This window comes from Micropterus salmoides, unplaced genomic scaffold (genome assembly GCF_014851395.1).
Source record: "Micropterus salmoides isolate LMB-PRFRI ecotype aquatic unplaced genomic scaffold, ASM1485139v1 Ms_hic_scaffold_15, whole genome shotgun sequence".
NCBI lineage: Eukaryota > Metazoa > Chordata > Actinopteri > Centrarchiformes > Centrarchidae > Micropterus > Micropterus salmoides.
The window spans coordinates 30,766,852-30,794,685 of record NW_024040596.1 but is presented as its reverse complement, the minus strand read 5'-3'; the positions used below and the strand labels follow the sequence as shown (position 1 = coordinate 30,794,685).

General features: G+C 38.5%; 1 protein-coding gene across 1 annotated transcript in view; it reads left to right on the top strand.

Moving 5' to 3' along the window:
* The window catches only part of LOC119903455 (inactive dipeptidyl peptidase 10-like), a 293,040-nt gene that overhangs the window by 228,088 nt on the left and 37,118 nt on the right, over positions 1–27,834 (top strand). Inside the window, exons 6-13 of the mRNA XM_038719633.1 lie at positions 10,719–10,771; positions 12,816–12,897; positions 16,427–16,547; positions 18,645–18,799; positions 19,812–19,909; positions 21,486–21,609; positions 23,444–23,482; positions 26,649–26,756. Coding sequence (XP_038575561.1) covers positions 10,719–10,771; positions 12,816–12,897; positions 16,427–16,547; positions 18,645–18,799; positions 19,812–19,909; positions 21,486–21,609; positions 23,444–23,482; positions 26,649–26,756 — 780 coding nt within the window. The remainder of the gene's footprint in view (positions 1–10,718; positions 10,772–12,815; positions 12,898–16,426; positions 16,548–18,644; positions 18,800–19,811; positions 19,910–21,485; positions 21,610–23,443; positions 23,483–26,648; positions 26,757–27,834) is intronic.

The following is a 27,834-nucleotide window of genomic DNA, read 5'->3' as shown; positions in this document are numbered from 1 at the left end:
GGGAAAGGACACAGCCTTGAGGGGAACCGGTGCTGATAGTCTGAGAGTTGAAAACATGTTTTCCCAGCCTCACATGCTGCCTCCTGTCAGACAGGAAGTCTGAGATCCACCTGCAGGTGGAGTCAGGCACAGCTGAGTCCTGTAGCAGAGCTGGGATGATATTTGTGTGTGTGTGTGTGTGTGTGTGTGTATATTCATACATATACACACTATATGCTTATTTTAGTTGCAGCTCAATGAGCAGGACAGCCTTAACTGAATATTGAATATTGTATTTGAATATACATTTTTTTTTAGCTTTCCATCAACTTCTCACTTGAGTGGCACAGAAACAGAAAATCGCAATTTGGAAAAAAAGTTAGAACCTGGGTTTAGATGAGATGCTACCACCTCAGCTATGAGATACCTGTCAATCAAGTGTCTTAAAGACTGGTTATGATAACTTTGTACTCATCAAAGTAATTGCTGATTTCTCTAAAAGCAGGAAATCACTAAAATGGATCAGTTGGCAATCAGACAGGTTGTTAGAGAACTGACAGTTTAGTCGGATTAGTTTGCATCTTATATGGAGCTAAAGTCTGTAAAAGTCTCTCATTGCAGAGAAAAACTGAGTGTAACTACAGTAAGTGCAGTAGGTTAAAGCAGGAAGACGGCCTGTAAACTGTGAGGAACATTTGCAACAGAAAGTCTGCGTACTAATACTATAGTTTATCTTTGTTTTCTCTTCAAAAGGAACTGGGCTGAAGAGGTTTGTTTATGACGTGTCTTAATGCCTGATCGCTCGTGTTTCTTGGAGGCCCTTTTCTTGCGATGTCTGCGCATTCTGAGATCTTAACAGTTATTTCATTGAGTACACTGTGTTCTGAACCATTGGCCAGAGCTGTTTTCCTTTAAGCTTTTTGTAACCAGTTACTGTAAGATTTTTCATGTCAAAATTTAAGTCTTGTCAAAACTGGGCAAGTAGTGTCTGGTGAGATATCTAATTAGAGGGCAATCTTTGGAGATTTGTTGTTTTTTCCAGTCTGTGAAGTTTTTTTCCTTTGTTCAACTTTTGACAGAATCAAAGCGGAGGGTTTCAGCCTTTTGAAGTTTGAAATTTTGAGTACAACCCAGGACCATGGAGAGAAGTTATCTCAGAACCAGACTAATGGTGTGTTTTTGTGCAGTCTTTAAATGGGCCTGTTATAATGTGAAGCTAGAGCAGTGTCACAAACACGAAGGTGCAAAAGTTCAAAACCTAAAACTTCATACCTGTAAGTGTATTTAGAGGCAACATTGCTGTACAATGTTCGCTGTGCATATCCTATATTCCTTGTTATTCTTTAGAAGCCATTTGGCCATTTGTTTTCCACTACAGATCCATCCAGAGAGCTACTCCCACTAGGCTATTGATTTTCTTTTTGCTTATAAGTGACTCTGATGCAAAGCAGGGGGGCGGGAGACTCAGTTACACTTCATCTGTGGTGACAGTCTAAAAGTGTCTGTGCTGTTTCTTTTCTTTGTGTTACTGTTGTAGTTTCATGTCATACAATTTGAACTCTCAATACTACTACTACTAACTCAGACTGCTAAAGTCACCTGAGTTGACTGAAATTATGAACACTTCTTCCCACAGAGAGAGAACTGTGGATTTTATTTGGCATTTTTCACAGAACTTTTACATTTCCCATTCCATGAGAAACGTCACCAACTTGACTGAGGCCAGTCAAGTGGCCACAGTTATGAAAACTGACTTGTCAATCTCCCTATGGCTGTGGCTAAAGCACTTCTCGACTCACCTTTTTAAATCCTAAATCCCAAAAAGAGAAATAGTCAAAGAGGAGGATAAGGAAAGTAACAGAAACATTTACAATAAAGTATGATGAACATCATGGGAGCAGAACTTTTGTGAAAGCTAATACATTAATCATTGTTTAACTAATTATCAGCGGTTCAATTCAGTTCAAAGTCTAATGGTAACTTAACCGTGATTTAATTATTGACCTTAAAATATTGAGAAATGGGATGAGAACTGAAAAATAATAATCAAATCAAATTTGTTTATGCACCTTTTTAAAGAAACCTTCAATGCTGAATCATAACTGTGTTTTCCTTTTTGCACCAATTCCCTCCTTTTCTGTATCAATTTATCTTATGAAAATGTTTTTATTTATGTAAAGGGAATCACAAAATTCATGTGGAAGGTGACAGTTCAAAATATAACAGAATATAAGTCAGTGCAGTTCTCAGGCATTCTGTGTTGCTTTCAGATCTGTTTCTCCTGTAGATCAACTTTTCTCATTTAACATCATCCCTGCTGAGTCAGCGCACATGCTGGCATGATTTAGTCTTCCATCCACTTTTGTGTCTTTTGTTTGGAGAAATAACATTTTTAAATGTGCATGCGGCACCTTTTCACCTCACTGATAAATTCATTAATTTTAAGAGAAAATTCTGTGACTTTAATAGCTCCCGTGTTTCAGCAGGTTTTCTGTTCATGTTCAATTCTGCACATTCAGAATGTCTCCCACATATCTGTGTACTCTGTCATGTCAAGATATAATAATGATATTACATGACTAACATCATCATTTAATAAGGATTTCTAATATTTTATATGTTTTATATATATACTATGTATATTTTTTATATTATTTAGGTATACCTGCCAGTACTCTGCTGTGCATTTAGTATTGCAAGATCTTGTAGCACGAGGTCTCGTCCCTATTTATTTATAGAGATCTGGGCTGGTGCCAATCCATGCAGAGCTTTAAAAACAAATAAAACAATATTAAAATCAATAAACCTCAAGTGACATTTAAAATGAAGGAAGCAGGACAGTAACTAAAAGAGGGTTGTCTTTCAGTTTGGGTTCCAAAACTGACCATTTTGGATCCAACCCCTTGTTGGCAAAACACCTGGATCTTATCCAATCTTTTTTGTCTCTTCTTGCAGTTTTTATCATCTGGAGTAACATTGAAAACATTGAGGTAGAAGGCTTTTAGTTGGTGCTTTCCAGGTTGAAATGAAAAAGATCACTAGATTATGTCAGCTATAGCTAAATGTGCTCTCTGCAAGGTAAGCGACTGTACTGAGCCAAAGGTCTTTAGTGAGAAAAGACACACCACTCTGCGATCAAGAGTGGACTCAGTGTTTTTGTAGTTCAACAAGATCAACAGAGTGGTGAGTCTTCTTTAGAGAAATAGGATTTAGATTAGATAAGCTGCTACCAAACCCCGAGACTCGTGGACAATCTCTGCTTTCAAAGCTTAACCTAATAATAGTAATACCATTTTGTTAAATTGGCTCCCATGCTTTTGGACATGATATTCATCTTCATGTCCAAAACCAACCATTTTGGCCCGTGGAGTGTTTTTTTAATTTCATGGCAGAAAATTTGTAGGTTTCAGCATGTCAGAGTTTGAGAAATGTGTCTGAGCACACTGGGGAATCAGTATTTACTCCTAGACACAGTTCTCTACAACACAGAGATATTTGCAATAACTCCTGCAAATTTATATTGAGCACACTCAACCCTTGTGTCAACTGCAGTACATTCAGTATGCGCTCAGAAGTTACACTCTGCATAAAGTCGATATGAGTCACTTGGATCTTGGTGAATCCTCTTCTCTCTAAACAGTAATTTACTTTCACTATGAACACAAGTCTGTATTATTGATGTTCCAGCTTATTGTTATGGGCCGTTCATGGGTGCTTAGGCTGGAATCCAAAGCCTTATTGTAGTCTTTGCATAATGTCTTTGTAACTGCCATAAGACTCATTAACATCAGTTTTGTTTCTTAGACTTGTACTTTGGAGAAAAGGATAATAATGTACTCTGTTCTGGGACATAAACATTGTACATAATATTTTACATGTGAGGGCTGTGCAGCATACAGCACCTACAACTGCAACAACCGTATGGCCTCTTACAAGCTGTTAATACAACACGGACCGATTTTGCTCTTTTAAGCTGATATGGTAAACTATGGTTAGCAGACAGTTGCCTGTTTACACATCAAGTAGATACGGAGCAAATTATGCAATATTCACTCTCATTTTAGCTTTATATTGGTCTCCACCAACTACTGAGAAACATCTCTGGTTCTTTTGTTTGGTGTGAATGCTGAGTCAGCTGAGTCAGCATTTACATCCTATGTTCTTCTGCTCTTTATTTTTTAATGTTTGATTATTCTTCACCAGCTAATTGCTAAGGAGGTATACAGTGGATTCTTAGAGCTTTTCTCAGAACGCAGCTGCTCTCTGCAGCTGAAAACAAAACTGTGGGAGTGTCCGAGCCAAAAAACCAAAACAATGAGCTGAAAGATGTTACAAATCTCTGTAAAGCTGAGGTAGGGCTGGACAATAAAACAACAACAATAATTATCGCAATATATACATTTTTAATAGCAATATAACAAATGTTCAATAAATATTCATTAAATGTTTGATTTTATTCATTTGAATCATATGCGAATGAGCCTTTAAACTTGAAAGAAATAACGATTTGATACTTATTGTGATAATTATCAAAATCGAAAGATTATCACAATAACATTTTTGGCCATATCGTCCAGCCCCAAGCTGTGGTTAACTATCTCGATAATTATCTGTGCGTTCGTCACTACGAGCATCAACTTTCACTTATTATAACAAATGTTGATTATAGCTGCTTTAAGTAATTTATACATTGCTAAAGTTGCCTACCAATGGAGGGCTTAACGTGACTTTGCCATACAGCCCCAAACGCAATATTAAAGGGTTGAAGCAATGCACTAGCTTGTTGCCAACAATAAGATAAGATAGAACTATTTATTCAGAGAAAAATGTTGTGCAGCAGTTGCAGCAGAAAGTAGGAAAGAGTGCAAATATTAAATAATGATAATTATCAATAAACATATATCCACAAAAACATATATACACAAAGCCAAAAATAATAACATGGTAAGGATAACAAAGTTTGTTCTTGTTAAGGTGCATAGATATGTAGGAGAAGTGGCATAAAGCAATGTATGTACAACTCTCAAGTACAGGGAAATGTATATGTTTAATTCAAAATGTTCATTGATTAGGTCCACGATATTGTCCCATATGTCTCGTAAATCTGTGAAAGTAATCCAGAGAGAAAGAGAGGGATTAAACGAATAGAGCAGAACAGAGCTGAAATGGAGGCTGGAGCCACCTCAGCACCCCATGCCTCTGCTGTCTACCCTTCGGCATGAGGTAGATGAGTTGTAAAGGCTTGCCACAGGAAGAAAGGATTCCATCCATCCTCTCAGCACTTGTCTCACACAGTGGTGAAATAAGTCACGTAAGCTTTTACTGTCCCTGCTGAGGTGTTTAAATGCCTACAAATAATAGAACGTATCCACATGCAACCTCTGCTCAACTTTGGCGACATCTTGATTTACAGTAGATATATGATGAACAGCTGAGGAAAGGAAAAAATAAATAAATAACAGTCATAAATATAATGAGCTGCTACTGACGTGTCTGCCTCTCATCCACATCAGTATGGGTTCAGGTTCATCCCACAAAGCAAGGGCTGCCTGTTTCTTTATCAGCTAATGTGAACGTTACGGCAAATGACCACATCCTGCCACTGGCTTTATTTTAACATAACATGGCATGACAATGGCATCAGTCAAAAGCGCTATTTAGCATAATTTGAATTCTTAACTTGAATACAAACCCATGTGTGAAAATCTTAACGGATCATATTTAGTGAACTGAAGTTTCTTTTCTGACTCACCTTGTTTAACGGGTCTAAATGCAGTTTCTCAAACGTTGTCTAAAGCAAAAATTTGAAAATGATCTAACATTAATTATTAATAACATTAATCACTACAAACAAAGTGTTTGTGAACTCTTTTAACCCCAACTATGGTCCCTTCTTTGTTGTTTTTTTGCCCACCATAGTGCTTTCACCTGCAAGTACCCATAAATGTCAGGGATGTTTATTAAAAATTTACCTCTGGGTTTGATACTTTTTTCTTACAGGCATAGTTTTATAAGATATGTGATAAGCTCTGTGCCTGTAAGATGGAAGGCAGTAACCAATTTAATTCCCATAAGTTATTGAGGAATTCTTGCCATTGTGTGCTGGGGAGGCAGCTGCCAGCAGGCATAACACACTTTTGTAAAAAACAAAAATAAAAAGGCTTAGCCTCTGTTGGGCTGGACAGCCTGAAGGAATGGTCCAAAATGAACTCCATCTTGGACAACACGGTCCACGATGATGCAGAGCAGTTGTAGCCTCTGGCTCAAACCCTCGAGGTGTACCAGGGAGCACTTAAAGCTCTCATTTGTGCCACTGGGGTGCACAATACTTCTTGCTGTAACAGCCTCAGTAAATTGAAAAGGCACTGATAGCCGTTTCTCTGGACTGTTTCCTCTGTTCCTGTTTGCTAGGCGAAACCTGCCTTGCTAGGGCAGTTTCCTGTGCATAACTTTGTGAATGCACAAGTACATAATTCATTTATATGTAGCTTCAGCTTTTGTTTTGGCTCTCTTAATGAGATACCTATTGATAGCAGCTTGCATTTCATGTCTGTTGTTGAGATGCTATCTTAATTTTTCATCTTTCACCTGCTTTGTTCATCTTGTCTGAGTGTCTGTTAGTAACTGACTGTGTATTTAGTTATCTCTGTGCTTTACATCTTATTTCTCTGGATCTGCTGTCAGTGAATGGACTGTCAAACTGGATGGTGCTGAAGAACTTAAAATAATTCCTTTTCCTTGTAAAAAATAAAAAGTACAAACCTGCTGAACAGAAAAGATTGGAAACCATCCATTGTCAACCACTTATCCTGCGTACAGGGTTGCGGGGGGCTGGAGCCAACATCGGGCGAAAGGCAGCGTAAACCCTGGACAGGGTGCCAATCCATGGCAGGGCCACACATAGATAAACAACAAGTCACACCTTAGGGTCACCAATTAATCTAATGTCTTTGGATGGTGGGTTTGAACCCGCAACCTCCTTGCTGTGAGGCGCCAGCGCTAACCACTGCACCACGGTGCCACCCCAACAACAGAATATCTTACAGACTATGTCAGAGTCTGCAGAGACACTAGGGGTGATGGTGTAGCCACACATGTGTCCTCTAATCTTGTTGATTATCCCTGATGTTGAGCCTTTACATTTTGAGTGTATTTTTGTAAAGGTAACCCTGCATGCAAGGTTTTAGGCAATAGGATTTAGGCAATATATAAGACATATATTACTACCACCCCCTCCCCCTGAAACAAAGCAGTCTCTACCAATATTTAACTAATATCATACTCATAACAGTAGCAAGGAGTATGGTTTTCACAAAACATAAAACTTTTCCTAACGCCTCCGGTTGAAATAAAAAAAAATAAAGCAAGTTAAATCCTGACTTTTGAACTACTGTTTTTCTGCACATGTATTTAAGAGCAGTATTCAGTAGTTTACAAAACGAGTCCAAGCATCACTGGCAGTAGCTGCCGGAGTTTCTTTCTGTAAGTTTCACATATTGGGGCAGCTGTGGCTCAGGAGGTAGAGCGGGTTGGCCGTTAATCAGAAGGGAGGCGGTTCAATCCCGGCTCCCCCAGGCTGCATGTCAAAGTGTCCTTGGGCAAGATACTGAACCCTGAATTGCCCCTGTGTGTATGAATGTTAGTTTCTGTTTGAAACTGTTCGGCTTAGTGTGTGAATGTAGTATGTTTGGAAAGACGCTATACAAATACAGTGCATTTACATAGCTGTGCTGCTTTCGCAGATGCTATAATAAATTAGATTTAGAATTGTTCGCAGTTGAAAGCTTTTTGCTGGTCGCACAAAGTTTACAACGGACGACAATGTTCTTTGCATCTTAGAGTGTGACACAATAATTACAGTAGCTACTTGCTGCTGGGAAAAAACGCCTCTCTCCCTTGTTCTCTATTCCTAATTTAGCTTTTTGGCTAACATCTGACTTGAACAACATAAGGTCCAGTGCCGCTGACCTGCAGCGCAGTCACGCATTCAAGTCAAGCATGGTGCGTTCAGTAACACAGCGTTATTTGGATTAGTAACTATATTAATATTATTGTTATTACTGTGGAAATAGTAATCCATTACACTACTAGTTACTGAGAAACGTAATATTAACACACGCACCTAACACTGATCAACTAATACCAAATGTTTATGATGCCTGGGACTTCTTGCACTCTGAATACACGGAAGTTATAGATAAACATGAACATCCCTTGAAAACTACCAATGTCAAGGGAAGGCATCTTCCCTGGATAACTTCTGAACTTTTCAGCATTTTCAGGCAGAAAGATAATGCAGGCCACATCCTGCAGACTGAGAAAAGCACAGAGAGTTGAGAAATACAATCAAGCTATGACCAGAAATACCAAAATGAATTTTGGAATAAAATCAAAACTATCTGATAAGACTTTACCCAATCAGATAAGAGTTAATCAGCATGATGCACTTTTAATCACCATTTCTCCTCGACATGTTCTGCCATAATGCCTGATCCATCTATTGGTGGTGATTTTAGCAATGTCATGTCTCCTTCTCTTTCAGAAGAATAAACCCTACCGAGGTTCAGAATGCCATTAATGATCTATGAGTGAATAATGGTCTAGGGTTAGATGGCACTGAAACCAAATTTCATCTACCTTCTTTGGGATATTCTTAACACATCTTTATCTACTTAACTGAAATACCTGCCTTATGGAAATATTCACCTATCTCTCCCTTGCATAAAGGGGGCAATGCACGTAAACCCAACAACATATAGACCTATCTCAATCATTTACTTAACTAAACAATACTATACAAACTGTAAAATTGTCATATTATCTTAATAAGCACATCTTATCATCTTTTCAATCTAGCTTTCGATCAAGCCTTTGAAACTATCAAATAATGCTTTGTTAAAACTTACAAAAGACATTTTTCTGTTTCTAACAATTGTAACTTAACACAGTTACAATTTAAATTTGCCTTGATTAGACCACGGTTTTGATCTGGTTGATCATTACTTTCTCTAAGATAAATGTTATTCTGTTTGTCATTCAATGCTTTACTTTGGTTCAGTTCCTACCATCCTAACAGAAAAATGTGTTATCATACAAGGAAGCAAACCTGATACATTTGTACAACAGCATGGTGGGGGTTCTTTTTTTTTTTTCATTTTAACTACCCTCACTTTGTTCTGACTGTTGTGTTAAGCTATATGCAGATGATACAGTAATCTCCAATCGCCTGTTTTGATGGCACACCAAGAGTTAAACACACCAAATACCTGGTCCCACGGCTTGACTCTAAACTCATTTAAATGCCATATTGATCATATTGTGAAGAAAATGAACCTCTGTGTTGTTTTACCTTTTTTACCTTTCCAGAAACTGTTTATTGGCTGCAGTTTATTTTTAAATGGATGCAACAGTTTATGTTGCTTCTCTATTTACCAATTGAGAAACTCTACAAAGCTCATTTTTCTGTTCTTGCGTAAGTCAATAGCTGAGAAAGCCTTAATGTTTAAAGCTCCGTCTGACTGGATTAATCTACCTGTAAATATTCAAAAATGAAAGAAGATGGTACATTTCAAGGGGTTATTCCTAATAAAGAATTTCCAACATTCATCAATCTGCGCCCTTATGACTGTTGATTTCTACAGCCCCTTTTAACTCCTGCACAATCCTTAATCTTCATTGAAATGTGCCCCAGCTGGTTGAAAAAAATTTTTGTTTAGGGACACGTCCCTTTGGTGCTGCAGCATAGAATTATGTTTTAGACACTATACTACTAGTTTAGGCAGAACTATTTCCTGTTTCAATACGACAATGCCAAAGAGTACATTTTCATCAGTTATCTTTTTACTATAATACTAATATAATTTCTATATCTTGTAGAGACAAGCTGAGAAAAGCTATTGAAAGGGCTATTGTGCTGCTTTCATGTAATATCTCATTTATGTCTGTAGACTATAAAAATGTTTTAAAAAATTGTGAATTGTTCACATTGTCAATGATAGCATAGACTTTCAATGAAAAAGACACAACAATGAGTTGGGAATCAAACACTTTACATGTAAATAGACTGTATCCTAGGTGGATCCTTCATCAGTGCATGTACAAGATAATGTGGACATGTTCCCTTTATATACAGTTACCTCAAGCCCAAGTTCAATTTAAGTTTAGTTTAATTTCAATCAAGGTCAAAAGTAAATAGGCAATGACCCCTCGTGACACAATTTAGGTTACACAGTTATGCTCCAGCTAACACCTTTGTAATAAATTCCTCTACGATGTGTCAGAGCTGAATACATGTCATCTTCATGATGAAAAAATATGAATAAAACCCAACCTGTTTCTGTGCCTGATCACCAACCACAGTCAGAGGTCTATCATCATGTCAGCCACTGCTTCTCCAGTGGGGGTTTCAGGCAGCTTTACATGTGCCCCTCACTTTGAATGCCTCTCTCTCTCTCTCTCTTTCTCTCTCTCTCTGTCTCTCCGAGGCTTTCAAAACCGAGACACTCGGTGATGATGGGTTTCTCAGATGGAATTAAAATGTCTCGTCCCACAGCTGTCACCCATGCAAATTGCATTGTCTACAGATTCTATCACTGAGAACAGCCAGCAGGCTGTTTTGTTTGACGCCTTCTTTCTTTTCATTTTTTGTCATGATGTCATTATCTGTGGCACCGCTGCTTCTCTCGTTAATGTTTCAGACAGTCAGCTTTTAATCTCTCTCCCTGTCTGTTTGGCTTCAGGTTTACCGCCACTCCTACATGGCCTCCTACAGTATCTACAATATCCACACACGGTAAGTGTATTTGTTCTCCTCAGCAGTTGCTGTGAGGTAACCAGTGTCGTAAAAAAAACACTTGTCATCAGGGAAAAAACACAACTGTGAGCCACCCTGGTTTCCAAAACTGTACTACAGAGATACTGTCAGTAAAGGCTAAGTGCAATAAAAGTTTTGTTGTCACCTACATGTTGTGACATGCATGAAGAAATGGTGGATGTTTCTCAGTTTGTCTCCGTGTGCCAGCACTTCAGCTGCAGGGGCAGGGGCCCCAGATTGGCTAGATTTCCAAAACATTTGTCCCATATCTGTTGATGCTTTAGGGCAGGGGTTTTCAATGTCTGACACTGTGGGCCCCACTCAGACAAAATTAAGACAACTGCGCCCTCCCAACACACATTTTAGTAAATTGGCGCTATTAAACGCCAAATTAGCTATTAGCCGTTCCTGTTTACAATCTACCCATGGATGTACAGACAACTATCAATGGATTACTTTGAGCCTCAAGCGCCAAGGTTTTTAAACACAACCACTGCTGCAGCTCCAACTTTTGATCATGTCGAGAAGTGGCCTAATCAGAGGCCCAAACTACAGTAACTTACAGTTACTTTTAGAACACCAGCATGCACCAGTCTCTTTCACCTTGTGCAGTATCACTCACATCTCTCCCTGCAGCCCCCTCGGGAGGCGTGCCTCGCAGTTTGAAAACCTCTGCTGTAGGGAAATGCCCTCAGTTAGTGCTGTCATGCGAATCAATTTAAATTTAGAGATTCATTTATCTAAAAACTAGAAGTTAAAGATAATGTACTTGCTCCATCAAACATATTCTCCATCACCAGTGGCACTCACAAGGGAGCAATTTGGACTATGATAGCTCATGAAATTAACCTCTAGCTGCCATTCAGACCTGCACACATCGCATGCCTGCTCTTTTACAAAGCAACACTATAATATAAAACAAAGACATTTCACAGTCATTGTTTCTAACACAACAAAATAATATGTGATAAACAGACTTGTGTTACTGTTTGCATTTTTATTATCCACAGTGGGCTTGGCCTAGTGTGACCATCATGTATGTGAGTGCAGGGTCCTGCATCATAAGGCTGATGAACTGAAAATGTCATCAATGATAAATTAATTTTATGTTCTGTTAAACTCTAAAGGTTGAAGACTAGATTATATCAGCATATAGTCTGCAGCATCCTGCTGCTTAACAGGTGGATCCTAAGAGCATCCTATTACAATCACTGTCCACATCCTGGTCACGAGGACGGGCAGGATTCCCACTACTAATCAGAGAGGATTCAGACTTTGTTTGGCTGATGGGATTAGCCTTTTCAAACACCAGTGTTATTGTAGCAAGCTTTGTGATCAATTCCACAGCTATCTTGCCATTTTGGTGCACATTTATTTTTTGTCTTTGTCATCTCTGTGCTGTTATCAGGCTGCAGGTCTATTACCAACAAGTGGTTGTTAGAATTTGCTCCCCATTGTTGACTAGATGAAAAGAGTGACGCATAGCGTGTGTTATAACGTATGGAAAATGTTATGATTTTAATTCAGATTTAATTCAATTCAATTTTCAATTCAATTTTATTTATATAGCGCCAAATCACAACAACAGTTATCTCACAGCGCTTTTCATAAAAGAGCAGGTCTAGACCGTACTCTGTGATGATATTTACAGAAGCCCAACAGTTCCCACCAAGAGCAGCACTAGGCGACAGAGGCAAGGAAAAACTTCCTTTTAAGAGGCAGAAACCTCGAGCAGAACCATGGTTCAGGGTTGGCGGCCATCTGCCTCGACCGGTTGGGGTGAGAGAGAGAGAGAGAGAGAGAGATGTAAGGAGAGAGAGAGAGAGATGTAAGGAGAGAGAGAGGGGAGGGAGGCAGCCTACACAATATACACACAGAGGTACAGACAGTGAAGGTAATGTTGCTATAGACTAAATGAAAAATGGTACAGATATTTATAATAGTGTTAATGGGAACCATCGTAATGTTAATGATTATAATAACAATAATAACAATATTTAATTTAGCTTGTTGTTTTTTTCAGGGAGGTTTGGGAGCTGGACCCTCCTGAGGTGGTCAACTCAGTCCTGCAGTACGCTGCCTGGGGAGTCCAAGGCCAACAACTGGTGAGAAAAACATTCTTCAGCCTTACTTTGGTTGCATTAGCTTTATTAGATTTCAGGATTAGTGAAGATTAAATCATGTACTTTCTTTTTGAGACATTTAGTTATTTTTCTCCTACCTGCTAAAGCTATCAGTTATGCTGTTCAAGGATACATTAGTTTAATGAAAACCACATTTTCATTGATACTTTACTGCAATCACTTACGAAGTAATTACAACACACTGAATGAGTTGTAAAAAAACACAAACAGTTGCTTTCTTATACACTATAGGCTCCAACTCCAGCATATTTTTTTGCTGAGTCAGTCCAAACGTCCAACAATGTCCAATTCAGAACTTCTGCAGAAGAACAAGATGCAGTATTTGGAAGGCTCTGTGATAGTGAAGCCAACAATACAAATTTATCTTAACCCCTTGACGCCGATTGTCGCGAATTCGCATCACACCACTTCCTTTCAGACTGCAGCCAAGATAGCACATGGATTCCCCTGATGCATGTTGGTACATATTCGATACGTAACTAGGAACCTTTTGCAAGCCCTGGTTTCTCATTTATGCCTGTTGTCACTAATTTGCATCATACCTACACATACCTGAATTTATATCTTTTCTATGTTCTAAAGACAAATTAACAATCTTCACTTAATTTAACATCAGCTTGAAAGCAAATGAAAACACAATTTAAAAAAAATTAAAATTTTAAGCTCCAGGCATGTGGTTGACATTGTGCCATACGAATAGAGATACAAAGTTTCATGGCACTTTTTGGCAACGTGCTTGGAACAGTGTGTGTGTGTAGGTGTGTGTGTGTGTGTGTGTTTCTGCTTTTACTGCATATGTATTTGAACTGTGAGGACACACACAAAAAAGGCTTTAGTGCAATGTACTTTTATTTCAGAATGATCCACTCTGCTCATAATGTACTCAGGTTCCATTTTTGAGGGAATATAATTACTATTTTTATTTATCTACACTAAACAGATGGGGAGGCTTTTTGTTGGCAGCTATAGGGCTATAACATAGAAGAGCTGCTTTGTCCATATTTGCAAATTCAATATATATTTGTGCATAAATGAAACATGACTCCATTAGGAAGTCATCATGGCGATAAGGAGGTGAGAGCTAGACAGATGTGAAGGCTTTCTAGCTCTCGAGGGGCATGTGCAGCGTCATTAGCCAGAAACAATAACACGTGTGTTTTGTGAAACGAGTGTGTAAAGTGAGCCTCCTGGCAATTCTTTGGGAATTATGAGTTAGGTTTCCATTCATCATGTCTTAAGCAATGCATTGGTCAAACAAAAGGACACCTAACACGAGTTTTATAATTAGGTGTTGTTTTAATGTTTTTGATCATTTGCAAATATACTGTCTATCAGGGGTTTTCAAAGTCTGACACTGTTTTTGTGCCAGAATAGAATGTGCTAAGGCAGGTAAAAAGCTTTTAGGACCCAGAAGCAGACACTTGAACTGGGAAGTTTACTGGTTTATTTATTTATGGAACACATAAAGCGTACAACTTACTGTTTTAGAGTCCAATAATCCACCTAAGCAGTCCAACTTCAGTTGGATACCTTGTTTTAACATTTGTTTTAACTAGTATGATCAAACAAGGACTGAACAGAAATGAGGACATTATAGACAGATATAAACAAGCAAGGATGGGGGACAAACAGGCGAAACACATCAGGGAAAATCAGGATATAACAGAAAACAAAGCTGGACATGACACAGACAACTTCAAAATAAACAGAAAAACTAAGATAACCAAACCAAATCCTGACATTTTGTGGATTGATGGAAGTTTAATTGAGATGGAGATCATGATATCAGAGTTATCTGATGAATCTAAAAAGATGTGTTTCATGTCTGTGTGTTCAGACTTGACTGAGTTATGACTTCGAGGAGTGCCATTTTTGACACATTTTCCAGCAATTGGAAGTTAAGGTTTTAGAGTAACTTAATTACCACACCTCACTGCTTCAAACATCTGATGTAAATTAAAAGTGCCATGGATATTACTATAAAGGATGGTATCAGAGTTCTTTAAAAAAAAAACATGTTTAAATCCAACAGACTCAAATAAGTAACAAATGCAAGTCCAATATTTTCTCTCTTTTAGCTCTGTTTTGATCACCACCAGCTCCTGAGGGAAATATCTGGCTCTTTAGTTGCTAAATGCTCCACTTTGTCTATCTGCTGCTGGAAATGAGGTTGATGTGTTCATGAGTGGGTTCATCTATGAGCAGCCCCTTTTATATTACACATAATTGTTTGATCCATTGTTAATTTAAAAATATTGATTTGTGCGGCTTTACAGTAATGCTAAACAGTCATTGCTTGCTGTAATAATTTCTTCTCTCCATACTGCTAGTGAAGTGATCCCTTCTTAGAGGGATGTAAAAGATGGGGCACAAAATCCACAGTCCTCGTTCTGTGAATACATGCATTCTAAAGGTCAGTTGAAGTTAACACGAGGCTTCAACAACGTGAGTTAATAAACTCAATGTTTTTAGTCCATTTTTGTTTTTTTATGAGCCACAGAGAGTGTGGCTAATGCATTATTGGTTTTGGTCGTTTCATGGGAATGGTTGACTATGCCAGCTTTATCCTTGTAAGTTCACATAGCTAAAAAGGAACTACTTTTCATTCAAAAAACAAACAAAGACATTTTCTTTTATTACTGTTTTGACTTAGCGTATGTCCACTAGAGATAATGGAATTAATCTCAATAACTTTGTGAGTCTTTGTGGTGGTAAAAAAACGGAAGAAAAAAACAACAACATCTGATTTCATGATTCTCAGACCCAGATCTCTAAACACTTCCAGCTTCTATGGTTTGATAAAACCTGCAGAATGTACTCACTCCACAGTTAATGACCCCTTCCATTTTAGAATAGAGCTTCATTCTAGCAGGGTCTGCTGATCACATAAGGCCACACACTTCTGGCTCGCTGAAAAAGCCAAGGAAAGATTCAGTTTCCATCTGAAGCAGGCTTTCGTCTGTTTAATGTTGAGAGATGGACTCTTGTGTTTGTTTGACAAACTGGATTTGTACTTTGTGAGATGTGTCAGCTAAGTTCAGCATTGATTTTCATTTCTACAGGGAAATGTATGTAGCACTGTACATAATGGTCGGTACTACTCTGCCTGGCTTCTGTAATCTATGGTTAATTTAGCATACTTTTAATGGCGCAAAATATAGGCTAAAAAGCCAGGCGCAAGTTGCCCGGGTGGTGTGTGTTTTTTTAGGGGGTTGTTAGATCTTACTGTTGAGGTCTTTAGAGGAAGGAATCACTTGATGACTTACCAACACTGCCACAAACCTTTTATCCTCCCCATACTTGAGCAGATACTGTGTGTATTTAATAGAATAACTGTTAATCCGGTGGATGAGTGCTAAAGTTCCCAAGCCTGAAATCTTCCACATACTTGACAATTTTACAGCCATGCACCAATCGTCCAATTGTTATTCCTTACTCTACCACAAAATGTATCATTTAAGTTGTGACTGTGTGTGCTTTATCTCTACAGATCTACATATTTGAAAATAACATCTACTACCAATCAGACGTCAAGAGTAACTCCCTCAGGCTAACATCCTCAGGGAGGGAAGGGGTCATCTTCAATGGGATTGCTGACTGGCTCTATGAAGGTACATATCATCTCATTCCCTCTACTTTTTCATTCAGTCTAACAATCTATGAATCAGGCAGAACTAGCCAGAGCATGCAATTAAAACCCTTTGCTGGGAGCTGTTTGAAGAAACCCTGCCAGAGAATCTCAGTGACAAACAGGAACTTGATGTCAGATAATGAGGTGTTGAGAAACTGCATTACTACAGTGGGATTTAAACATTGCAAAGGTACAAATGATAATATCTAACTTAATTTTCTAAGTGCTGCCAGACTGTCTCATAAATGCTTGTGTTTAGAAACATTACCTTATAAAAGACAGCGATTAAATATTCATAATGTTTTGTTCTAGTGCAGATATCTCCCTGCTGGGTCTGAGGAGTCGTTTTATGTGCTTTAAGTAAACACACACTGCACTTAGCGATGTCGGCCAATCTCTCAGGAGAAAAGGAGATTATGTAAATCTTGTAAAAAGGCAAGCGACCGCAGTAACTGCACTGCTGTTTGTATTCTTTGTTTTCTTTTATTCTTAATTATAGTTGTGAAGCATAATAATACAAGCAATCAGTGATGGTTGACCCCACAATTATAACTTCATTTAATGCCTCTTTTTGTATATTGGCTCTTTTTTCCACTTTTGTGTGTTTGGGTCTGTGTCTCTTCTTTGAAAACCATGTTTGTGTATCACCATTAAGAACTACATAAGACTAGATTTAAACATTTAACATTTAAACATGTTAAAGATGTTGTTAAAGCCAATTCAGAGGACTGACCTTTTCACTAGTAGTTACTGTTATCACAATATAGAGATGTTTTCATTGTTAACACAGAATTATTTAGTTGAGTTTCATGCTTCATCTTTACTGTTTAACACTAGAACCGCCAGGGTTCCTTGTATACCCATAACCACCATAGCGGGGAAAATTTACCCGGGGAAAATTTACCCGCTATAAATATGCCGTGATTTTGTCATTATTTCTGCTACATGTAGCTCCTACACACATTGGCTGTGCATTTCCTATAAACACCATCCCCATATTTCAGGCATTTACAGAATGTTTCTTCTATTTTATTCATTGTCTTCAGCGTGCAGGTAGATCGCTTGCGCTGCGCATCTGTGAAGGGCACGTTCACACGCGGCGGCTCTTTTGATGTCATCCACTCGCCGCTGTTATAGATCTTATAGCGTAGTTATATTCTAAACACAGCTTGAATTTAAATGTAGCATACAATTTACAAAAAAGACTGACTGTTGTAGTGTTTCATAGGCGGTAATATTAATAGCCTCATAATGTCAGCTAGTTCTTACTGTTCTGCTTGTGTTTTCGGGCATCCAGAGAGTAACACATAGCTACAAGAGTTTGAAAGTCCAAATAAAAGTAGGATATTTATTTGAACGAAACAACTATTATCAATTCCAAAATTCATCGATTTTTACCTTACATTTTTTACCTTACATTTTAAAAATGTATAGGCCTAATGATGACTTTTACTAAAAAATACACAGCAGTGGAAAAGTTATAGCCGGTCAAAAAGCACACGAGGGAGCCGCACGCTCTCTTGAAGGGACCGCAGAACAGACCTCTATCACAGGGAAAAACTAGGCTACTGCAGCATTAGTTTTGATGTTCATGTAGCCTACACAAAAACTATGAGCAGCGGCTTTTATGCATGTTTACTTCATTGAAGTGGATCGCTGTCAGATAATGACCCGTCAGAGGCAGAATCAACCCAGGACACATCGCTCAGCCCCCACCGTCAGACTCTCCTTCACACACTGCGCTGAGCAAGTGTAATGCCTGTAGTGGCAAAGGCGTTACCCATTTTTTTTATCTGGCTTTATATTGACATTTTTTAACAATAGGGGGTGCTACATAACACACTTTTAGGAAAAGTCAAAGACTGGGGGACTTGAATATTATATTGAAACAAAGATACATACAATCGAAAAACAGCTGCGGGTAAATTTGACCTGTTGGCGGATCTAGAGTTAAACCATTTAACCTGTTTCTTTTTTTCTTAATATCATTTACATTTCAAACTCAAGACAAAGGTTGCAGGTTTAAATTGCATTTTGATGAAAGAATGGAGCTCATCCCGTGTCTCCTTCTAAACAGAGGAGATCCTTCAGAACCATGTGGCACACTGGTGGTCACCTGACGGAGAGAGGTTGGCCTTCCTGGTCCTTAATGACAGTCTGGTGCCCAACATGGCTCTACCTCGCTTCACCGGCATGACATACCCCAAAGGAAAGCAATACCCGTACCCCAAGGTAAACATTGTTAGAAGACACACATGCCGTAATATCACTGAGCAGTTTATACACTGGATACATAACCATTAGCCATGCTTCTTTATATTGTGAGATAGAGTGAGATGAGAATTAACAATAAACATAAAGCAAAAACATGTCCATAGAATAATACAAAAGCAAATATACCCGAGGGCTATATAAAGCATTACCTAGAAAATCGATTCTCCAACTAACTACGGTGTTTTTGCTTTGATAATCTGGTGTTTATTTTTTTATTTCCCCCATACTGTATTGTGACAATATGATAGCACAGTTTCACATTTTAACAAAGCAGAGAGAGATAATAACAGTAAAAAACAAACAGTACTATCCCCTGACAGCAGCTTCACTTGAACAGAATTCAACGCACCACAGTGATCATACACAAAGCCCAGTTTTCACAAAGTAGTTGGCTAGCTACAATAGCTTTGCCCGTCTTTGATTGAAAGCAACACCTGTTCTCTCTGTAGATTGCTCTATGGGGCTCTCTCTTTGCATCATCAGAAGTCGTTTTAGCAAAACAGAGGAAATCCAAGTAGAGCGAGTGCGTCAGGTGGAGTGAAAAAGAAAATTACTACACAGAAGTATTTAACATCATATATCACGGATCACAACAGTGTTACAATGTCTGAGAAAAAGTTTCTTCTGGATTTGCAGGTAGAAGAATGTTCAAATAAGAGCAATGATAGAGTGCAAATGCTGATTCTTTACAAATGTAATTTACAATTGCTTCAGTGATGTGTTTTTCCAATGCATCATGTATAATCAGTCTTTTTCATGTCTGCTGTTTAGTTTTTCAGATAAAACTCCTAATAATTTCTGCACAACAAACACATGCATACATATCTAAATCAATTCATTCCAAATCCCTTCATCGGGCAATACTTTATAAGTCATACTTGCCATTTTGGATGATGTAGCATAAAGCATTTCCCACTGCGTTGAAGAGAAGGTTTTTGTCTAACGTCTGGACTGTTGATTCTGCATGCAGGCTGGCCAACCCAACCCGGTGGTGAAGCTCTATGTAGTCAATCTTTACGGGCCGACGCACACGCTGGAGCTCATGCCTCCGGAGACGCTCAAACTACGGTGAGAAGAGCTGCATTTTGTTTGTCAGAGTTTTAAATCAGCTGCTGTGCCACTTGAAGATACACTTTTGACATTTTAAATGATACTTTTTCCTTACTAGACATTGCACCTTTAATTGGGAAATCTTGCAAACTGCAGCTTACTGTGCCCCCTGCATTGCAGTTACAGTAGCTATAACTTTTCCTTGCAATGAAGATAGCTAACAAACTGAAGGACAAACAATGACCAACAAATCCCAGCCTGCATGTGTCTCTATCATTTCACAATGAATGCAGCTGCAGCTGTCATTTAAACATACTAATGACTTTATTTAAAACCATCACCAGCAGGTCTTTCTACTTGTATAAATGTATTTTTTAATGTGCAGGTCTCACACAAGGCCTCACACAAGTCTGTGAAATGTTAACCAATAACATAGAAATTATGTAGCAGCTTGACACTGAAGTAATTTCGTGGCACTGTAAGGACCAGGCAGCTGGGAACCTAACCTGAATCCTTGATCCAGGTTAACTTTCATCTTCAGTAATGTTATTTTTGATTTAACCATGTCCAAAGCCTTCCACTAAACTGCTCAAAATGATCTTGTGACGTACGATACACATAGAAATGGTGTGCTTATAATCCCAGTGGCAGCCTTAAGTATCTGGGGGCTCGTTTCAAGAGTAAATGTGGGGCCCTACCCAACCCCGCGATGGGGCTGGTTAGCACAAAAGCACAACATGACTTTAATCACGAATAATCAGTTTTCTAAAACATTTGCGATCATTTAACATATTTATTTACAGCTGAGAGCTTAAACTTTATTAAACTATTCTAAAATAAATTATGCCAAAGAAATAAGCGTGGAAATTGTGCCAACCAACCCTGCCCCCCATACATAGGAACGCTGACTGCAGTCTGTATAATGATGTCATACTGAATGGTTGAGTGAGATTCATGTTTTTTGTATTAATTTTAATGGCCAGGAAAACTTATATCTAATAGCAAGCAAATTTGAACACATCAACATGATGTATGTCAAAGCAGCCACAGCAGCTACACAGTCAACAACAGGGACCAAAGAGGAAGAGGGAGAGACAGCGCCTGGACCACAGAGAGATGTGACCCACGAGCAGTTCATCATAGTTTATAATAATACAGCGCAGTGATGATCCAGACGTTTCATAGAGGAGACAAGCTCTGTTAACAGAGACTCCAGCACGCTCCCTCTCCACCTCTCTCTCTCTCGTTGCATCACTTTTTATCAATTGGTAGTTTTTATAATCCCTGGTTTCATGCCTATGCACATTGAGTGAAATGAGTAAGTTTATTTTCAAAGTGGTTAAATTATTCAGTCCTTGCATGTCGGTTGGGGCTCTTTGGAGGGCAGGGCCTATTGCAATTGAAACGTGTGAAACATAGCTAAGGTCGTCAATGCATATTCTTTTCATGATAACTTCACATCTAATTCTGCAAAACACATTTTATTTAAATACTATACTAAATACTATATTTAAAATATTACTACAATTCATTATCCTTGGCAGTGTACAGATTGAACTTGAAATAACCAGTGTAATTAAAATGTTTTTCATAGGGAACATTATGTGAGCATGGTGAAGTGGATCAGCAAGACCAAGACATCTGTCAGGTGGTTGAACCGAGCCCAGAACATCTCCATCCTGACTGTGTGTGATACGACCACCGGAGCCTGCGTCACGGTGTGTGTCTGTGTGTATGTGTGTGTGTGTGTGTGTGTGTGTGTGTGTGAGAGAGAGAGAGATAAAGAAAGAGATATTTGCCCTTGGGTTGAAGATTCTATTGTCGGCTAAATATTTAAGTAGAAAACGAAAACTTGTGCAAGGCAACATAATACTCCACCTTTACCTTGTGTAAGGCCAGGGAGTGCTTGATAAACTTTAGTGCAGTGCTCTTTCTAAGGTTTACATTTGATCAAGCAGAGTAACAGTTAAAGACTTATAATATCTGCTTTGATTTCCAAGGTGGCACTCCTGGTGAGTGTTTGTTCCCTGCACTTGTTTTCTGTCTTCAACTTTTTCATGAGCACTTGTCATTTTTAATCCATTTCCTCTTTATATCTACTAAGTGGTTCAGCTTTGTTGTGAGTTGAAGAGGATCTAAGTAAGAATGGCAAGAATTGTGGCACGTCTCATTCACGTTAGACGGAAAGCATCGGTACCTTGGGTTTGTGAGATAGTCACTAAACTTTTCAGCAGTTACGCAGAAAAGCATTATTTGCATTGCACAGGCACAGAGCTTACTTTAATTCTAGGAGAGATACAAATGTTTTCAAAGATAACACATGCATCATGCACTGAGCCATGGAAATGTGTAATACGGTCAAATACATCTAAAATGTATTTATTTTATGTAATGCTGCATTGACGTTATATCCTGCAGACTGTAATTACGAACAGTCGAGTTCATGTGCGCTTCTGACTTGTAATTCAGAGTGAGAGATATTATATATTATACAATATATCGCATTTGGCCATTTTTGTTCTTATGTGTTTTGAATGCACTGGGAGTCATTAAAGACAAAAGTGTCGTAGTAGTAAATGCTAGCAGTGGGGTACCACTGTCGGAATAGCAGGAGGTCTTAACGTTCCTTCCATTCTGCCGATATTATGTGAATGCAGCATAATGGACATTACTGTTATAAATATTTTGCAAATCAGAATCTACGGTAGCTTCAATAAAATGATAGGACAGCACGTAATTAAATCTCACACAGGCCTGGTCCTAACAGCAGGATTTGAATAAACTCTTAAATAACTATTTATTAAATGAAATGAAGTAGAGAACACACTGCCAGAGGGGGAGTAAAGTACAGAGAATATAGGCAGAAGCTAGGTTAGCTTTTGTGACTGACATGTTCCCAGCATGTTAGCTGTAAGCTGGCCAGCTACAGTAGTTCACTAAAAAGCCCTATCTGTTTGAATCTGTTAAACTAATCATATTTTGGCTTGAAGAATTTTTTTCTGAAATCGCAGCACATCTGCTGGAGTAAACTCCTTGGATGACGCACAACAGCATTAACCCTGCAGTTCAACTGTGGGACTCAACAGGCCGCTCTCCAGTTCTCTGCTTCCTGATTTGGTGTGATTTGCACGAACAAACATGCCGCCCAGCCAAGAGCAGCTTAGCTCGGGCCTGGACACAGCGCCCAGCCAGCCCTGCCAAAACTCTGGCTCCCACTCATGCATATTGGTCTGAAATGAGGGCTCAAACTGGGAATGATGTCCCCAGTGGTGTTTTAAAATAAACAACAAAATAAGGGGTCCATTATGTGACAGATGATGAAGTGTTATTCCAAAATAAGTTTTACAAAATATGAAAAATATAACAATTGCTGACATGAAAGAAAATTCATTTTGAGAAAGAATGTGAGATGTGTATTGTTTACTATTTCAAAACCTGTGTGCACGCAGTCGAAGTATAACCCACTACCAAGAAAGAAAAGCTGTAAAGACAAGATGATTTTGATGATCTATGTGAACTAACAGCAGACTGACATTTTGACATCTTTTTCAGAGACATGAAGAAAGCTCTGAGCTCTGGCTTTCCAAGCAGGTAAAGTACTCTCCATTCCACATGTCATAGTTTATGCTTTCCAGTGCTATAATGTCACTTGTTGTCAATCATCTCTCATCTCAGTGTTTCAAATGATGTGACATAAAGGACAAATTACCAGTTTTCTACCTCATCTCTACGTATTTCTAGGCACATTTCTCATCTCAGTATTCTCTGTATGAAATACTAGTGTTGGGAGGAACGCATTACAAAAGTAACCCAATTACAGTAAGGTATTGCTTTTTGTTCTAACAGTAATGTGACGTGTTATTAATGAAATCTGGGTAACATTACACCTGCGTGCGGCTGTGGCTCAGGAAGTAGAGCAGATTGTCTGTTAATTGGAAAGTCAGCGGTTCAATCCCCAGCTCCTCCAGACTGCATGTTGAAGTGTCCTTGGGCAAGATACTGAACCCAGAATCGCGCCTGGTGGCTGTTCCACCAAAGTGTATGAATGTGTGTCAGTGTCGGTTCCTGTTTGAGCACTTACGCTCAGTGTAAGAATGTGTGTGACTGGGGAATGTGATGTAGTGTAAAAGTGGTCGAAAAGACTAGAAAGGTGCTATACAAATATGGAGCATTTATGTGTTTTCTTTAACGATCTTCTGTCATGATTAGAGAGGCTGCTGTCAGTGCATCTGGACTGACCTGTCGAAGTGTCAGGAGATTTAAATAACCAATGAAGTTATGCTGCTGGAGCTTGTGCGTATATGCACACAACGTCTTTCTTAACGGGGAGAGGATTTATCCTATGTCACCCATCCGCAACCCACCCGCTATTATTCCCAATGATCGTTTTTATGACAAAGACCCAACCGATCTGCACATAGAACCCACCAAGGCACATCTTACTATCTGAATAATGCGCCCTTTAAATAGCAGTGAAGGTAACTAAAAAGTAACGGAAAATGTAGTGTATAGCATTACAATTCAGAGACAGTAATATTATAACAAATGACAGTAACTAGTAATCTATAATGTATTACATTTTGGAAGTAACTTGCCCAACAATGTTCTCTACAGCAGATTAGACTGTGAGACTCTGAAAGCAGGGACTTCATTATCACATGCAGGATTTACAAGCAAAGAATACAGAGCCTTCCTGCAGAGAATATTGTGTGGACATGACAAGTTGAAAATCAAAGAAGCGGCCACTTATCGATTGATGTTTTCATTCAAAAACTTGCAGCACATATTGAGCTTTTTTTGTTTTCGCTTTAAGATAACAATTTAAATAACATTTCCTCATCAAGATAGACTTCTGCAAAGCATGACTGCACTGGAGAATTTATTTATATATATTTTTTATAATCATCAACGTCTTTGTTTGAGTAGTAATGTCAACGGAGCCGTGGACATTCAATAACCTGGCTCAAACCATGACGCTGTGGTTCCATTTAGACAGGGTGAAAAAATATACAAACTTATAATTCTCTGAGTTTTGAATGCAACACTCAATTTATTTATTTTCCAAAGGACAGAGTGCTGTCTCTCAGCTTTGGCAGTTTTTGTTTACTCAGAGAGTCAGGAAGCAGAGGCAGAAGAGAGAGAGGTTCTGGCAGGATTTGATCATATAGCCCTGCAGGCCTACATGTTTGACTATAGCGCTGGGTAATTTAACCACTTCACAATCTTGGCATGCAGAGCTGCTTGTCTTTGTTAAGGTGGTAATCTGTGAGATGCTCATTTACTGACTGTGTGGTTGTGTCAGCACAGACAGGGGGTCCTTAGCTAACGGATTTTTGTGTAAGGCCGTTAAATAAGACCTCATAGATACAGCACACACATCTTGGATATGCCAAAGGCTCATTTTGGGGTAAACTCTCTCCATTTGAAGCCGAATGTGTTTGTGTTACTGAGTGAGAAATTTATACAGGGTGGGCTTCATGAATTTAATCCATGTTCAGTGGTGTTAGAAGTGTTCAGATATGTTACTTGAGCAAAAGTAGCAATACCACAATGTAAAAAGAATGTACTGAAAATAGCAAAAGTAAAATACTCATTATGTAGGCAAGTTGGACCCTGTCATTGTTATATTTTATATATTATTGATAATTTAAGTGTTTTGTGTTATACTCTTGAGTAATATTTTTCACAGCAACACTGTATCATAATTTTACTTATCAAAATATTCAAAGGAACTAGTAGCTATAGCTGTCAAGTAACTGTAGTTGAGAAAAAATTGCCCCTAAATTGTAGTGGAGTAAAAGTAAAAAGGATCAGAAGATCGAAACACTCAAGTACATGATCCTCAGAACTGTACTTAAAGGGGAACTCCAACAGTTTAGTTTGGCACTTCCATAACACTGAGGACACAGTTTAAAAAAAGAATGATCAAATTGTTTCCACCACACTTTCAGATATCCTGACGGTTTGGTACCTGGTATGAGTCTAGCTCCCAAACCATTGAATCCTACATTTCCCATGAGGCAACTAGTGGCATATTTTTCCCTGGCTGCTAATAGTCTGCTCACATTTACAGTTCGTAATGTGGTCTTTCTGTTGTGAATTTTAAATTTAACAAACCAAATCCCAGATAACCGGATAACATCTCTACGACATCACCAGGGTTATTACGTGGGACTTAAAGCTCCAACAGAGCCACAGAACATCCCCATAACGAGCAAATTGATGTTTATGTGTAAATTCAGTGCAGTGCCCCGTTTCAGCATCAGAATCAGAAAGAGCTTTATTGCCAAGTAGTATTTTACACACACGAGAAATTTGATTGAGTGATAAGGTGGTACATGTAGACAAACATGCAGTTGACATGAATAAATGTAGAAATATATAAATATGGAATAAACAAATGCAAGTTATATAAGAATAATGTAGAAAAATAATACAAGATCACTTCTGCATTGTTGTAGTTTCCTGTTTTAGCTGCTCTCTTACAGCTTCAGCTTGTGGTAAATAGTCTCATGCCTCAACAGTAGCAAACAGTTGCAGATTCCTCCTTTCAGGCTGAAAAAGTGGTTTGAGTGTAAAGGGCCATTCACACATCTCTCATCATCTTCATCCACTTGTCCATGTGGTTGACCCTAAAAGGTAAACATGCTGTAACCGTGCTTTACACCTTTTAAATAAAAATTTCAGTGGGAAGGGGTTGATGGATCTAGTTAGGTGATAGATGGTGTGGAGTTGATGCATCTGTACTTTTCTGCAGAACCAAGAACCGGTGTTCTCCAAAGATGGCAGCAGATTCTTCTTGACTGTCCCTGTCAAACAAGGAGGACGTGGAGAGTTTCATCACATCGCCATGTTCACCACACAGGTGAAGGTCCAATTTATATTCAATATACCAAAGTTTACATACCCAAGGGATCTGTCTATACCTTTTATTCTAACAGGAAGGGTGTTGTGTGTTGCCACAGCTTTAATGGAGCGGCTTTATTTAATGTGCAGCCGAGTGTGTTCTATTAAAAAGTTTAACCAAAAATGGAGGAAATTACTCACAGCAGCCCCAATTTGTCATGTTGTTGTTGAACTGTTAAATTGAGGTGTTACCATAATCAAGAAACATCTTGCAAATTATATATGATAGTTTTTTCCACAACAGTCTAGGCACAAAATCCAATAAAAAGAGCCTTTTCTATTTAACATATCATCATCAAGATACAAAAAACGTCCCCATCCATATCCAAAGAAAAATATGTTGCATGTTGGATTTCAGTAATGTTTGTAGAGATGAATTGGGTTATTTGAAGGCAGGTTTTTTTGAGTCATGGATAATTTCTCTTTTTTCATGGTACACACATTTCACTGTATGAGGCATATACTAACAAACCAACCAGTATTGATATTTAAATATTAAAGCTGTGTTCTTGAATGTCCAATGTTCCAAAAAGTCCCGTATGACTAGAAAGATGTAATGTGATTGTTTACTGATCTGCCATTTCTATGGTTAAGGGTAGGGTTTGGTCATGGTTTAAAGAACTGTGAAGTCTCAGTTAAGCAGAGGTGGGTAGTAACGAGTTACATTTACTCCGTTACATGTGCTCAAGTAAATGGTACTTGTCAGAGTAGTTTTATTGGATCATACTTTTACTCTTACTTGAGTAGTTTTTTAAGAGAAAAATCAGTAGTTTTACTTGAGTACAGTTTTTGGCTACTCTACCCACCTTTGCAGTTAAGGCAAGGTTATGATCGTGCCCAAGATAAAAAGAAATCAGCATTGATATCTGGCACAAGATATGATGTAAACTGGGGTCACCAGTGCCAAATGTCACATTTTGTTGAGCCACTTTGTTGGATAGAAGATGATGGGGAAACAGACTTCGACAAAGCCACTCAACCTTGAAAAGGTACGCTCTGCAAAACAAAGGATCTCCACTTTGAGCTGGTACGAGCAG